Source organism: Dermochelys coriacea, chromosome 25 (assembly GCF_009764565.3).
Source record: "Dermochelys coriacea isolate rDerCor1 chromosome 25, rDerCor1.pri.v4, whole genome shotgun sequence".
Classification (NCBI taxonomy): Eukaryota; Metazoa; Chordata; order Testudines; family Dermochelyidae; genus Dermochelys; species Dermochelys coriacea.
In genome coordinates this window covers 2,810,810-2,827,348 of record NC_050092.1, presented here as the reverse complement: position 1 = coordinate 2,827,348, position 16,539 = coordinate 2,810,810, and the positions used below count along the sequence as shown (strand labels likewise).

General features: G+C 43.7%; 1 protein-coding gene across 1 annotated transcript in view; it reads left to right on the top strand.

Annotated features, from left to right (window-relative positions):
* The window catches only part of FBN3 (fibrillin 3), a 285,607-nt gene that overhangs the window by 80,065 nt on the left and 189,003 nt on the right, over positions 1–16,539 (top strand). Inside the window, exons 5-6 of the mRNA XM_038384214.2 lie at positions 2,346–2,441; positions 7,755–7,850. Coding sequence (XP_038240142.1) covers positions 2,346–2,441; positions 7,755–7,850 — 192 coding nt within the window. The remainder of the gene's footprint in view (positions 1–2,345; positions 2,442–7,754; positions 7,851–16,539) is intronic.

The following is a 16,539-nucleotide window of genomic DNA, read 5'->3' as shown; positions in this document are numbered from 1 at the left end:
CTAGATCAATTCAGCTCATGGACTGGAGGACAAAAAAACTTTGGAACCAACGCCATTTTCAGTAGAGACTAGCAAGTGTCTGACAGTCTGGGCAGTGATTTTGAAGCCCCAATCTTAGTGAGTTTATTGCTTAAGCCTTTATCTAAATTGGGCGTGGTCTCTGGCCACAGATAAGCAGCATGAGCTGCAGCACTCAGTGTAAGTGGTTCCCTAGAAATGCATGAAATAAATACAGAGCAAATATGCTAAGCTCTTCAGACACAAAGTCCTCAGCTCTCCAGTGCCATCCCTCACTCCTTCAGGCTTCCCAGGAGTCCCTCTCCTATTCCTGGAGCTCCTAAGTATTTGAAGGGATGCACTCCAACAGGAAAGATGCAAAATGTGGGAGCTGTTGAGGCCTGTGCAGGGAGAGCAGTGTGGGCAGGTAGGGGAATGGGGTGGGCACCACAGAGGTAGTGGTGCCAGGAGGCACTGTGCCTGCCCAAGGTAGCAGCAGCATGTGCAATGCATCTGGCTGTGCATGCTCACTCACAGCTCCTACTACCCGTTGGGCAGACGTGTAGCATGCGCTTCCCCCAGTCTGTTTGTAGCTGCTGTCTCATGTGCAGTGAGAAGGCAGAGCCATGGCAACCACTCTCAGAGATGTGTCTGGGAAGTTCAGCCTTGTTACAACTCCCTTTTGTATGGACAACAGGGCCTTGTATGGACACATGTTAAAAGTATGCGTCCTCCTTTTAAGATGTGATTTATCTTTTGGATTGCTTAGGAAAAAAGAGAACAGTTTTTAACATACATCTCCTTGAATGTGTGCAGAGTTTAGGTTGCATGGTAGTTTATAGCACAGGGGTGGCCAACCTGAGCCTGAGAAAGAGCCAGAATTTACCAGCATACATTGCCAAAGAGCCACAGTAATATGTCAGCAGTTCCCCTGTCAGCTCCCCCATCCCCCCCACTCCCAGTGCCTCCGACCCACCAGAAACCCTGCCGATCAGTGCCTCCCCGCACCTCCCAATCAGCGGTTTCGTGGCATGCAAGAGGCTCTGGGGGGGAGGAGCGAGGGCACGGCAGGCTCAGAAGAGGGGGCGGGAAGGGGTGGAATGGGGGCAGGGCCTGTGGCAGAGCCAGGGGTTGAGCAGTGAGGACCCCCCAGCACATTGGAAATTTGGTGCCTGTAGCTCCAGCCCCAGAGTTGGTGCCTGTACAAGGAAGCGCATATTAACTTCTGAAGAGCCACATGTGGCTCTGGAGCCACAGATTGGCCACCCCTGTTATAGCACAAGGAGACATATACATATTTTCCAAGAAATCCACCCCCGAAACTTGCTCTTAAAAGAAGGGGACGTACTCTTAACGTGGGTCTCGCTTCTATGTTTGTTGGAGTTCTGGCTGCTTTGTGGTGTAGGAAGCCTTGGGTGCAAACCATGCATTGCCGAAGGAGGACAGTGATAAGCAGGACAGAATAAAATGTCTGTACAACCACCGAGGTTAATGGATGCCGAAAAGAGAGAGGAGTTGGTCAGGAATATACCAGGCTGTGTGGAACTAAGAGGCATGGAATTAAACTTAAAGCAGAAACAGCTGGGATAATTCTTGGGCAATATTTCCAAACGCATCCGATGAAGTGAGCTGTAGCTCACGAAAGCTTATGCTCAAATAAATTTGTTAGTCTCTAAGGTGCCACAAGTGCTCCTTTTCTTTTTGCGAATACAGACTAATACGGCTGCTACTCTGAAACATTTCCAAACAATGACTCCTATGAGGCTGTAGAAGGGCAAGACAAATCTGAGGAAAATCTACCGGGCCAGATCCTTGGATGGATTATATTGACATCTTGGGAATGATGCCTACTTCCTCCAGCTGAGGCTCAGGCCCTTTTCAGGCATCAGTCCTGAGCTGCCCCCATGAGATAGCCTAGACAAAAGAGGCATCTCACTCTGGGGAAGGATTGGCCATAGCTTTCTTGCTTTTCCCAACTCATCAGTTCATTGTGGACATGTACAACGAGAATAAAAATAGCACCCCGAGTGTATAGAAAAAAGGCAGACAATAGGATTTACTGGTGTAAGAAACCCAGAGATAGTCAGTCTATAGAATATCCTCAGTAGCTATCCAAGGCATTAATGACTAACCCTGTAGGCTCAGATCCAATGGGAAGTCAATGGGAGTCTTTCCATTGAATTTACTGGGAGCTGGGCATTTGTCTTTGATTCTACCCTGAGCTGATGTCACATTACAAAGCAGCACCACCTGTGAGGGTGCAAGGTCCCTGTTTGCCTGGTGGAGTGGTTTGCAACTTCACAGAGAGAAGGTGGCCTCTCATCAAGTTTTCCTGCTTTCCTCCACAGTCCAAACCTGCAATGTCAGGTGCATGAATGGGGGAAGCTGCAATGAGGAATCCTGCCTCTGCCAGAAAGGATACACTGGAACTTACTGTGGGCAACGTGAGTACCTGTTTGTCCCTCTCTGGGTTATTTGTCCCTGGGGCCTTTGTGTTAATGGCAGTGCTGCATTCAGGAGGCTCGGTGAATAGCTCTTCCATTGGTAACCCTGCAGACAGTGACAATGCCTACTACTAGCTGGAACAGCTTCAATTTCATCAACCAAGTAACAGGTATACATTCCTAAAGCCCTGTAACAGCCTTACCATGGAGTCACAGACAGTCCCCATGGGCACTGGGGACTATCTTGCCATGCAGGCAAGCTTCACTTTGTGATAGATGGTCCTGTACACCAAAAATCACAAAAATATTCAGGTTACTCCCAGTCCCAAAGGAGCAGTCATTTGCCCCAGGTCTCAGACCAAATACAACTCTTGTAGCCAGTCCTATAACACTAATGAAAGATTTATTAACTAAGAAAAATAAATGAGTTATTTACAAGGTTAAAACAGACAAACACACACAAATGAGATTCAGTCTTAGGTTCCAAAAATTATAGACACTGCTATAATATGCAAGCACTATATGTCCTTTAAAGCTAACCCAAGCCAAGCAGCTTGGGGATCCCTTGCTTATGCTTAGAAATATTGCCCTCTCTGAATTCCAAGCAGCACAGTGATAACTCTTCCTTGACAGGGATTTTTGTGTCCTTCTGACATGTTCAAGCTGTGATGGAACAAGGGCTTGTGCATCTCTCCTCTTCATTGGTGTGGGGGAAGCAACCAACAAAGTCTTTTATGCTCTGATGTTTCACAATAGCTTGCCTGGTGTCCTCCTTTTGTTGGGCAGGAGATGACACCTTGTGTGGTAAACTAGCATTTCACAGTTGGTAATACTTCTCTCCTGACTGGGAGGTTTACAGTTCTTAGCTAACATTTTTATTGTTACAGAGCAAACACTTAAATGTTACCTTGTAACATGGGGTGCAGATATTATAGGTAAAATCAATACATGCAGCATCCTATAAGCATTTCTTAAAGTCTAAACACTGAACACATTCTTATAACTCTAATATCTGTTTCACCAGTACTAACACACAGGTGAGTCAGATTGGTTTCCACCCATCAACTTTCTTATTGCTATGACACAGTGGCCTATTATATGCCCTTGGTCAAGTTCTGCCCCCAAGTGGCAGGCAGAGGTAGGTGTGATTTCCCTGCCTCTGGTGGAATCACCCACTCTTTGGAGCATTTCACTCCCTCCTAGTCTCTGCCTGTGGCACATAACAGTCTAGTCTGCAGTGGGCTGTAACATCTTGGTCTTATTTCACTTGTTGGCTTCAGTGTGTGGGGGCAGGGTGGGGTTGGTGGTTTCTGATATACAGGAGGCCAAACAGGATGATCTGGTGGTCTCTTCTGGCCTTAAACTCTTCAGGAGAGTTGGCAGTTTTCCAAAGAGACATTATTAAGGGCACAAGAGCAAACTATCACACTGAGTAGGAAAAATGGAAAGTTTGGCAAGAGACCACCCTGGCTTAACCAATGATCTGAAACTCAAACGAGAGTCCTACGAAAAGTGGAAACTAGGTCAAATTACAAAACACATAAATTATAAACAAATAACACAAGTATGTAGGGACAAAATTAGAAAGGCCAAAGCAGAAAAAGGGGATTAAACTAGCTAGAGACATAAACAGTAACAAGAAAAACAAACAAACATTCTACAAATATATTAGATGCAAGAGGAAGACCAAGGACAGAGTAGGCCTGTTGTTCAATGGGTGTGTGGGGGGAGGAACAATAATAAAAAATATGGAAATGTCAGAAGTGCTAAATGAGTTTGTTTCAGTTTTCACCAAAAAGGTTAATAGTGATTGGATGTCTAACACAGTGAAGGCCAGTGAAAATGAGGTAGGATGAGAGGTTAAAATAGGGAAAGAACAAGTTAAAAATTACTTAGACAAGTTAGATGTCTTCAAGTCACCAGGGTCTGATGAAACACATGCTAGAATACTCAAGGAGCTGACTGAGGAGATATCTGAGCCATTAGCAATTATCTTTGAAAAGTCATGGAAGACGGGAGAGATTCCAGAAGACTGGAAAAGGGCAAATATAGTGCCAATCTATGAAAAGGGAAATAAAGACAACCTGGAGAATTACAGACCAATCAGCTGGAAAGATAATGGAGCAAATAATTAAGCAATCCATTTTCAAAGACCTAGAAGATAATAAAGTGAAAAGTAACAGCATGGATTTGTCAAGAATACATCATGTCAAACCAACTATAACCCTTCTGCTAGTCCAAGTGGCAGCCACAAGGGCCAGGTTCAGTATCTATGGGGTTCCTCTTCAACAATACAACACAAAACCGTCTCGAGCCCCCACCCAGTGACCTCTGACAATTACACACCAAGCCCTTGGCCCCTCTCACAAGCACAATCTGAGTGTAGAAACACCCCCAACCCCCACCACACACACACACACTTTTAGTAAAAGGAGGGAAGTAACTCAGCATTAATTTGGGAAAACGCCGCAAACAGGGTTCATAAACATAAACCATGAGCAACAGACCCAACCCCCAGTAAGTTGGGCAGTGTCCTTTTCACTCAGGTTCTTCAGTCCAGCAACCAAAAGTTCCTTTAACGTTCCCGTCCCTTCTCTGCACCTCACTCACTGTCCTTGATCAGTGCAGACCCAGAGTTCTGAGGTGCATCTGCAGAGTTCACTTCCGACCTGAAGGTCGCCATTTTTGAAAGCAGTCAAAGGTGGTTGTTTCACTCTGGTAGGGAGGCAGACAGCGCTGACTATTTGGCACTGTGCACCTGCTGTCAAGTGGTATCTCAGAAAATTGTTTTTCTTTTATAATCATGTTGTGAACCTCCCAACATCACCTTGTAGAATCGCTACTGTTCTAAAGGGACACATCCCATTACGCCAGGTTTTGCCCACTGTTTTTCCTTGGGATTCACAATTTTCCACTCAGGTAGTCAGCTGCTCTTTTAATGACAGGTTTCAGAGTAGCAGCCGTGTTAGTCTGTATTTGCAAAAAGAAAAAGGAGTACTTGTGGCACCTGAGAGACTAACAAATTTATTAGAGCATAAGTTTTCGTGAGCTACAGCTCACTTCATCGGAAAATGCATCCGATGAAGTGAGCTGTAGCTCACGAAAGCTTATGCTCTAATAAATGTTAGTCTCTCAGGTGCCACAAGTACTCCTTTTTCTTTTTGCTCTTTTAATGTTACAGATCATTATATCAATTTGCTGCTAGTGTCACTGAAATCCAGTCAGGCTTGTCCCTGGTTCTTCACTGCAGGTGTGTGAGAAAGATCCCTGGTCTTCCTATGGTTGTCAAGTGATTAAAAATTGTGCAATTAATCGCACTGTTAAACAATAATAGAATACCATTTGAATATTTTTTGATGTTTACTATATTTTCAAATATATTGATTTCAATTACAACACAGAATACAAAGTGTACAGTGCTCACTTCATATTCATTTTTGATTGCAAATATTTGTGCTATAAAAAACAAGAAATAGTATTTTTCAATTCACCTCATACAAATACTGTAATACAATCTCTTTATCATTAAAGTTGAACTTATAAATGCAGAATTATGTACAAAAAAACTGCATTCAAAAATAAAACGTAAAACTTTAGAGCCTACAAGTCCACTCAGTCCTACTTTTTGTTCAGCTAGTCACTCAGACAAACAAGTTTGACGACATTTTCAGGAGATAATGCTGCCCGCTTCTTGTTCACAATGCCACCTGAAAGTGAGAACAGGTGTTCACATGGCACTGTTGTAGCCAGCGTTGCAAAATATTTATGTGCCAGATGCGATAGATTCACATGTCCCTTCATGCTTCAACCACCGTTCTAGGGGGACATGCGTCCATACTGATGACGTTTCTGCTCGATAGCGATCTAGAGTAGTGCAGACCAATGCATGTTCACTTTCATCATCTGAGTGAGATGCCACCAGCAGAAGGTTCATTTTCTTTTTTGGTGGTTCAGGTTCTGTGGTTTCCGCATTGGAGAGTTGCTCTTTTAAGACTTCTGAAAGCATGCTCCACATCTCATCCATTTCAGATTTTGGAAGGCACTTCAGATTCTTAAACCTTGGGTCAGTGCTGTAGCTATCTTTAGAAATCTCACATTGGTACCTTCTTTGCGTTTTGTCAAATCTGCTATGAAAGTGTTCTTAAAACAAACAATACATGCTGGGTCGTCATCTGAATCTGCTATAACATGAAATATATGGCAGAATGCAGGTAAAACAGAGCAGGAGACATACTAGTCTCCCCCAAGGAGTTCAGTCACAAATTTAGTTAACCCATTTTTTTTAACGAGCGTCATCAGCATGGGAGCATGTCCTCTGGAATGGTGGCCAAAGCATGAAGGGGCATATGAATGTTTAGTATATCTGGCATGTAGATACTTCACAATGCTGGCTACAAAAGTCCCATGTGAATGCCTGTTCTCACTTGCTGGTGACATTTTAAATAAGAAGTGGGCAGAATTATCTCCCGTAAATGTAAACAAGCTTGTTTCTCTCAGTGATTGGCTGAAGAAGTAGGACTGAGTGGATTTGTAGGCTCTAAAGTTTTACATTGTTTTGTTTGAGTGCAGTTATGTAACCAAAAAAAAATCTGCATTTGTAAGTTGCACTTTCACAATAAAGAGATTGCATTATGGTATTGTATGAGGTGAATTTAAAAATACTATTTCTTTTGTTTATCATTTGTACCGTGCAATATAAAGTGAGCACTGTACACTTCGTATTCTATTTGATAATGTAGAAAAACGTCCAAAAATATTTAATACATTTCAATTGGTATTCTGTTGTTTAACGGTGTGATTAAAATTGCGATTAATCACAATTAATTTTTTATCACAATTAATTTTTGAGTTAATTGTGTGAGTTGACTGCAAATCAACATCCCTAATAATCACTTTTCTCCCTCTCACTTGATTTCTGAGATGCACCATTTTGCTAGATTTGAGCATGTCTAGCAAAAGATTTCCCTTTTCACAATTTTTAATTTTGTACGCCTTCATTATTGGATCAGAGCTAAGCTGTGTTAACTGAGATTCTAGCACCCAGAAAAACCTCTCTGTTGACTGAGCTGTTGGTTTCCAGTCCACTTATAATTTATTTCCTTATAAGCAGGAAGAAAAAATAACCTACCTTTCTGTTCTGGATCTGTGTTGGGGAAGATCCCTGAACTGAAAACATAAAACATGGGATGCTTCAAATTCTGCAGCAGCCACGCATCTTGCGCCATGGGTTGTTCCTTTAGAGCAGAATTTCCTGCTGCACTTTGTTTGACCTCTGTCTAGTGTAATCTCATCCATCCTTCTATTTCTGAATAGCTGTCTGTGAAAATGGCTGCCAGAACGGAGGTCGGTGCATTGGACCAAACCGCTGTGCTTGTGTCTACGGGTTCACTGGCCCACAGTGTGAGAGGGGTAAGGAGCAGTTTATTATATTACTATCACTGATGTTACTACAAAAAAAAGAACATAAATGTTTCAAATTCAAGCCCTCGGAAGCTAAGTTAGGAAATGCCACATTACGTTTGCCCATGCAGTACTCATTTGGCCCCCATCGTGCACGTGCGTTATGATAGAGTCTTTAATTATGTGATCACATGCTATTTTTTCCATAGGATTCTTGCCTCATTCAGTGCACAGGATGGACAATAGGTAGCTACTCAGTATTTCTAACCTCATCTGTCAATTAATACAGAAATATCAGTTCTTCTTGGAGTGTCCTCTGCACATTCCCCTCTTGGGTTGCACCGAGGTAGGATGGTAGAACCTTCTAGTCGCAGCACTTGTTAGAAATGCCTGACCCCTCACCTCCTGTCCCTACCACATGGTCAGAGGGCTCTGGCACTGCTGCCATCTCAATTTCTTCCAAGCACTGTAGCATTAGGCCATGAATCCCTTTCTGTCCGTTTGTCTCTGTCGCTAGTGCTGTAGCCTAACAAAAATTAATAAAAATACAAATATAAAATAAGTTGTATTTTAGTAGTTAGTTAGTATAGATTACAGTTGTTAAAAGATAGATTAGAAATAGATAACAGTAAAACAAACAGTTTACTTACCAACTATGACAGACATCAAGGTGAAAAGACACAGCTTCTAAACCTGCCGTTCACTCAGCTAACCTCATCACTGGCCAGCATGGAGAAAGGGAGGAGAACAATCCCCGCAGTCTCTGCTGACCCACCTAGTGGGTCAGGGGATAGGCCAGGGACCTTCCCCTCTGATGGGACCCACAGTCCAGGTCACCTCCTCTTGTCTCAAATAGGAAGTTGAGGGGGATGGTGGGACTGCCCTCTACTCCAGGTTCCAGCCCAGGGCCCTGTGGATTGTAACTGTCTACAAGTGTCTCTTATAACAGCTGTGTGACAGCTACAACTCCCTGGGCTACTTTCCCATGGCCTCCTTCCAACACCTTCTTTACCCTTACTGCAGGATCTTCCTCCTGAAGGCTGATCACGCTTGTACTCCTCAGTCCTCCAGCAGCACACCTTCTCACTCCCTGCTCACCCTCCCCTAACTGCTGGGAGGTCCTTTTTAAACCAGGTGTCCTGATTAGTCTGCCTGCCATAATTGATTCTAGCATGTTCTTAATTGGCTCCAGGTGTCTTAATTAGCTTGCCTGTCTTAATTGTTTCTAGCAGGTTCTTGATTGCTCTAGTGCAGCCCCTGCTCTGGTCACTCAGGGAACAGAAAACTGTTCATCGAGTGGCCAGTATATTTGCCTTCTACCAGACTCATGTACCCCACTGCTCTGGTTCAGTCACAACATCCACAGACAGAATAGATGGCAGGTCCTTCTGTAAAAGGATGGGCTAGCTGCAAAGCCTACAGGATCCGAGAGCTCAAAAGGATCAAGCAGTAATAGCAGGAGACTGGAGTCAGCTCTGTCTACTGCTGGATCCAAAGAGTCATCCAGATCTGTGACAAGAGCTTTGCAGGGTCACCAGGGAAGATCATTTCCTGCCCTCTCTTTTTAGGGTTCTTATGCCATAGGTTTAATCAATGGCTTCAGTGTCGGAGCCAGGATCAGATCTGAGTTGAAAGCTAGAACCAGATCCAGAACAGGTACTGACTGGACCTTCTTTTCACTGAAAAATTGTTCTGACAAGGAGAGAGCCCAAACTCCCTGGGTAGCCTTCATAGACTATGATACTGGAAAAGTTGGCAGGACTACCCTGTGCCTCTGTGAATGCTATGGCCATAGTGGCCAATTCCTCATTTTTCTTTGCATGCTGGGAGACTGGTCTCTCAGGACCGGAACACCGCATTCAAAGAAAAGAGATGTCCAGATCTGTGAGCCCTACATCCAAGACCATTGCAGTGTTCCTCTGCTGCAGAAGAGCAAGTAACCTCAGAAGAGGAATATCAAGAGGGACTTGCCAGGATGTTTCCTTATGACTTAGGAGAGGTGCAGAGCAGTTCATCTCCTGATGAGAATGAGGGAGTACCAAGAGCCTTGTTTCCCTCTGAGGATGCAATTCAGTTTCACAAATAGATGGAAAGGATGGCATCGACCCTGAATTTACCATCAGTAACTTTAAAGGAGACTTCACATCTTGTATTTGGTATCTTAGAATTGACAATGAAACCTGAAGTCTCCTTGCCCACATTAGAAATGTTATGGGAAATAGCACAGACCCTTTGGTCCAAGCCATCTTCATGCCAACCAGTTTCCAAAAAGGCTGATAAATTGTATCAAATCCCACAGGAGGGGCTCTCTTATTTTCATGTACATTCTCAACCAAACTCCTTGGTCATAGCAGCTACTCTTCAAAAATCAAGATTTTCTACCGAATGGATAAAGAAGGCAGACAATTAGATTATTTGGGTAGAAAATAATTTTCTTCTGCATCCTTAAATATATGTATATCCAACTACCAAGTGTTGACGGTTAGATATCAATTTTCATTATGGGAGAAGATGGCTCTATTCACCGAACATATACCAAAGGATCAAAGGAAGTTAACATCAGCCATGATTAATGAAAGCCAAAATGTAACCACACATGCCCTTAGGGCATTGTTCGATGTGCCTGATATTGCCTGTAGATCACTGACAATGGCAATATCTCTTCATAGACATGCTTGGTTATGTTCATCTTCTCTCCCATTGGATACCAGGGCCAAAATAGAAGATTTACCTTTCGAAGGAGGTGGCTTATTTATTGTAAAGACTGATTACACACTGGGTAAACTGAAGGAGACTCTGTCTACAGCTAGTTCTCTAGGGCTCATGCCACCTTTCAGAAGACGATCTTCTACTCTGGTGTTCAGATATCGCGGGCAGTACATACCACCTTTTTCATCTGCCTCTTATCAGAGGAACCATAACATCAGCAGCATCATCAGCAACAAATATATTCAGACATGTAACAGGAAGAAACCCTTCAAACCTCAGATGTGTACACAGAATCCTTCAGCCACATTTACTTTACCACATGTCAGGCCTCAGGTTTGACATGTTAGTCAAGAGCCTCAAACCAATTTCAGTAAATCAGTTTGGAGACCAGCTGGCCCAATTTTACAATGCTTGGACAACTATCACTTCAGACAGATGGGTTTTGTATATGATAAAAGAAGGTTATACCATCCAATCCAGATCACTCCCTCCATACAACCATAGCTGCTGGAACTAGGAATGCTGGGGGTGCAGCAGCACCCCCTGGCTTCAAGTGGTTTCTATCACATACAGGGTTTACAGTTTGGTTTAATTGCTTTCAGCCCTCCCTCCCCCCCAAAAAAATTGTTCAGCACCTATGCATACAACCTCCCACCCCCTCCCTCTCCAGGAACCTCTCCCAGGAGAGACTATTATGGATAGAGGTACAAGTTCTTCTGAACGTGGGAGCTATAGAATGAGTTCCCGTGACTTCCAGAAACAAGGGGTTCTACTCCCATTACTTTCTAAGGTCTGATCTACACTACCGACCTATATTGGTATAACTACATCCACACTCCTGAGTGACGTACTTATACTGATCTAACCCCCCATGTAGAGCGCTAGGTCGGCGGGAGACCTTCCCTCACCCACATAGCTACCAACTCTCGGGGGGCGGACAGGAGAGCTCTCTCCCGTCTGCTTAAAGTGTCTTCATTAAAGTTCTACAGTGGTACAGCTGCATCAGTGAAGCTCTAGAGCTTTAAGAAAGATGCTATAAACTGATAGCAGGGGAGAGCGGTGCCGCTGTGCTGATGCAGCATTTTAAGTGTAGACATGCCCTAATCTCCCAAAAGAACAGAGACTTCAGAGCGATTTTAGATCTCTGGGATCTAAACAAATATATTAGGAAGTTTCAGTTCAGGATTCCTTCCCTGGGTCTAATAATTCACTCCTTGTCTACTCTCGATTGACTTACTGCTCTTGACCTCAAAGAGGCATATTTCCGTATTACCATAAGACCATCTCACCAAAAGTACTTATGTTTTGTCCCTGGTTTACACCACTTTCAATACAGAATCTTACTTTTCAGTCTCTCCACTGCACCCAGAGTATTTAACAAATGTTGAGTTCCAGTAGTGGCGCAGCTAAGAATGCAAGACATTTCTGTCTTCCCATATTTGGCCAATTGGTTGCTGACGGGCTAACACAAAGAAGAATAAGAGGCAGCCATTCAGAACACTTGTTGTCTATTCAGAACCCTGGGTCTCATCATAAACAAGAAAAAGTCACTTCTCATTTCATCTCAAGAGTCCCTTCTTAGGGACAATCTTCAGTTCTGTTAAAGGAAGGACCTTTCTTCGGGAGAGAGGCTTTTGAAAATAACCAATTCGATACCTTCACTGACAATACAGCTGGCTCAAATGACAGGGTTTTTCCTGAAGCTACTGGGACTCCTGATATGGATGACACATGTAACCCCTGTGCCGGTCTCAGAAGGAGGTCACTTCAGCACTGGATTCTGAAGAATTTCAGTCCTAGTCCAGACAGAAAAGGAGTACTTGTGGCACCGTAGAGACTAACAAATTTATTAGAGCATAAGCTTTCGTGAGCTACAGCTCACTTCATCAGACAGACTAACACGGCTGCTACTCTGAAACTAGTCCAGACAGTAGGCTGAAGAGAATTACAATATTGCATGAAATTCTTCATTCTCGAACATGGTGGATATATCCGCAGAGAGTGCTCAATGGAGTATTATCCAACCCACCTCATCCAAAGTTAATAGTAACCATGGATGCAGCCAAGATAGGCAGAGGTGCACAACTTCACTCTCAGGTAGTAAAGGGTCTTTGGAGTCTCAAAGAATTCTGGTTAGACATAAATATATGGGAGCTGCGGGCAATCTGTTTGGCTCTCAGAGCATTTCTCCCACAGATATGCAAAACACCTATCCAGATTGCCATGAACAACATGAATGTAGTTTATTATGTGAACAAACAAGAAGGGACTCATTCAACCCACCTATGCAATGAAATGATGGAGCTATGGTATTGGTGCATACATTAAAATTTTTATCCCATTTCTTTACATGTTGTAGAGAACATGAGTTAGCAGATTGCCTCAGTATCTATTCATAACATCTCTAGAGAATTCATCAATTGAGGTTATTATCTTCAGACATTGGGGATTCCCACCTATAGGCCTGTTTGCCACCAGACTCAGTGCAAACTGCCCTCTTTTCTGCTCATGAGTAAGGACAGACAGTCAATCTCTGATAGACGCATTTCTCTAAACTGGGGAATGGATCTCGTGTGCATTTCCCCCATTCCCTTTAATTCCCAAAGTTCTAACCAAAGCAAAGCACTCACATCCACTAGAAGCATTAAAGGGCTGCATGTAGTAATGGCAGATCCCCCCCCCACCCCAATACTATGTTTCAAAAGGACAAGGCGGTCCTTAGGCCACATCCTAAATTTATTCCAAACATTGTTTCCGATTTCCATGTAAATCAATCATAAACTCACCAGTATTTTCCCCCAAAACCCATATAAGCCAGGGAGACATTGGATTACATTCTTTAGACACAAAATGATTTCTCTCATATCACCTGGATAGAACTAAGGACTTCAGATCTTGTCCTAAGTTGTTTCTCTCTTATACCAGTTCTTCGATGTGTAGGACCATTTCAGCTCAATCATTATCTTGAGGGGTCAAATTTTGTATGGAGGAATGTTATAGGGCAGCTTTGCTTTCCCCTCCAGCTCCTCTTAGAGCTCATAATACAAGGGCAATGGCTGTATCTATAGCATTTTTCAAGCACATTCCCCTTTCTGAGGCTTGCAATGTCACTACATGGAGAACAATTCACATTTTACCTCTCACTGTGCACTAGATTTAGAATCCTGGCCCGATGCTCATTTTGGCAGGGTGGTACTTCAGCCACCATTCAGTTAGGGCTCTGTCCATCCTTGCTGAGGTACTGCTCACCAAGCTGTCCTAAGAGTGGACATCTGCAAAGGGCACTTGAAGAAGAAATGGAGGATACTGACTGGTAACCGGTTTCAGAGTAGCAGCCGTGTTAGTCTGTATTCGCAAAGAGAAAAGGAGTACTTGTGGCACCTTAGAGACTAACAAATTTATTTGAGCATAAGCTTTCGCATCCGATGAAGTGAGCTGTAGCTCACGAAAGCTTATGCTCAAATAAATTTGTTAGTCTCTAAGGTGCCACAAGTACTCCTTTTCTTTTTGACTAGTAACCAGAATTCTTTGAGATGCACTCTGCATATTCCCATTCCCCGTGCACCTTCCCCGCTTTACACACAATTCTAATTGTATCAGTACTTGGCAGTTCGCATTAGCATTTGGAAGGCACTCCTATAGCCATGCTGCCTGACTCGCATGAGCACTAGTGACAGGATGCGAGGGGTGAGGCGCCTCCACCATCCTAGCTGCAATGGGTCAGCGCATCCCAAGAGTGTCAATATACTGAATGCATCTTGAAGAATTCCCGTTACAAGCAAGTAACCTTAGTTTTCCTCCTGGGTGCTTTCATGGTGCTCAACACAGTAATAAGTGAGTACTTTACAAATGTTAATGAATTTATTTTCCCCATACCATTGTGAGATGTGGAGGTGGTATTATCTTTAGAGAGGGGGCACTGAGGCATACAGACCACTGTACCCACTAATTTTGGATGTCCAATGTAAGGCATATAGGGTTTGATTTTCTAGAGTACTTAGGGTTTTTATAGCACTTTGTATGTTCAAACTACAGCTCCCACTGTGTTGTTTTGTGTGCTCAGCACTTCTGCAGATCTGACCCCAAGTGTCTTAGGGTACATCTACACTGGGAATTAAGGTGTAGTTGTTGGACAGGTAGGCACACCTTTGCTAGAGCAGGTCATAATAGTAATGAAGACATGGTGGCATGGGCTTCAGCGCAGGTTAACCACCTCAGTACACACCCGCTGGGTATGTGTTCAGTATGATGTCTATGCCACCATCTCTTCACTACAGTTGTTACCCATGCTAGCTAGATTAATGCTAGCATGGCTATGCCTACCTGTGCTGTAATTACACCTTAGTGTGAGCCCCCATAAAATGAAGAACAAACAGTTAGCAGTCACATGTGAAAAGTGTCTTGCCCAGCATTGCATAGGAACTTTGTGGCAGAGGTAGGGATAGAATCCAGTTCTCTAGGGTGGCATTCAACTTCCTTAACCAGAGACCATTCTTTCTCTTCCTGCAACCCCTGCCGCATTCACAGCTCCCTTTACAGCTTCTGTAGCAAATGAGGCTGGGGTCCTACAGACTTACAGTTTTCATCACCTCCTAGCCCTAGTTTATTCCCCGAGCACTGTCCATCCTATGCACTCGATGAGGAAGATTTTTTCTCTCTGTCTCTCACTACAGTTTTTTCGAGGAGGCAGAGAGGCAATTTGACAAAAACCTGAACTCAAAAACTGATTTGTAATTTTTTGAACCAAAAAAACTGAAATAAGAAAATATTTAACCCACAACTGACATTTTTTACTAGTATCTCAAAATTTTTACAAAAAATCTTGGGATTTCCATTTATGATTTTTCAGCTAAAAACTAGAAAAGTTTGACCAAAATGAAAATTTTCTACGAAATCAGTTGATTTTAGTCAAAAAGCCAATTTCCTGTTGAGAAATGCTCCAGTGTAAAACTGTGGCCAGCGCTGCCTCTAGAATAGTTTGTAAAAATAATGAACTCCTGGGCCAGCGCCTCAGCAGCTGTGAATCTCAGTGGTGGCAGATGACAGAACGAGAGTAATGGTCTCAAGTTGCAGTGGGGGAGGTTTAGGTTGGATATTAGGAAAAACTTTTTCACTAGGAGGGTGGTGAAACACTGGAATGCGTTACCTGGGAAGTGGTGGAATCATCTTCCTTGGAGGTTTTTAAGGTCAGGCTTGACAAAGTCCTGGCTGGGATGATTTAGTTGGGGTTGGTCATGCTTTGAGCAGGGGCTTGGACTAGATGACCTCCTGAGGTCCCTTCCAACCCTGATAGTCTATGATTCTATGATCTGGGCCACTAACTGAGGTCAATGGTGCTCCACTGGTTTACAGCAGCTGAGACTGTGGCACAGAGCAGCTGGGGGCTTTGCTCGAGCTTCCACAGCCAGGGTATGCTGAGAAGCTGGACGGGCTTTGTGTCTGAGCAAAGTGGAAATGAATTAGGTTCTGCTAGGAGAGCTGGAATTTCCTCCTATCCCTTTGGCTTAGAGGAACGCCCAAGGACACTTTTTGCAGAGGGGATGTTTGGTGAGGGTCAGTGCTGCACAGAACAGAAGTGAAACCGAAACACTCCCCAAAGCGGATGTGCAAACTCAAAGGATTCACATCAAAGGTCTCTGGAAACTTTCCCCCCACCCGGTCGACTTTCCTGAGACTGGGAGTGAACCATCTAGCTCCCTGCACCGGGATTGGCTGGTTCCTGTCTCTAATGGCTTTTCCAAGTTCTGAATTCTTGGCAACCTGATGTAGAGGGTGAGATAGGAATAACGTTGGTTTCCGGTAGCCCAGGCAGGCAGGCAGTCCTGCTTGAACAACAGCCAGCCAAAATACGCAGAGCTCAAAATAGTTGTGCAGTGTTTCATGGGCTGCAAAATTATTTGCTGAGCAACGTGGAGCAGGTGCCCCATCAAAGGCCTCTGCGGTGTTTTGAGCCTCACTTTTACTGGGTGCAAAGAAATGAAAGTTCTTT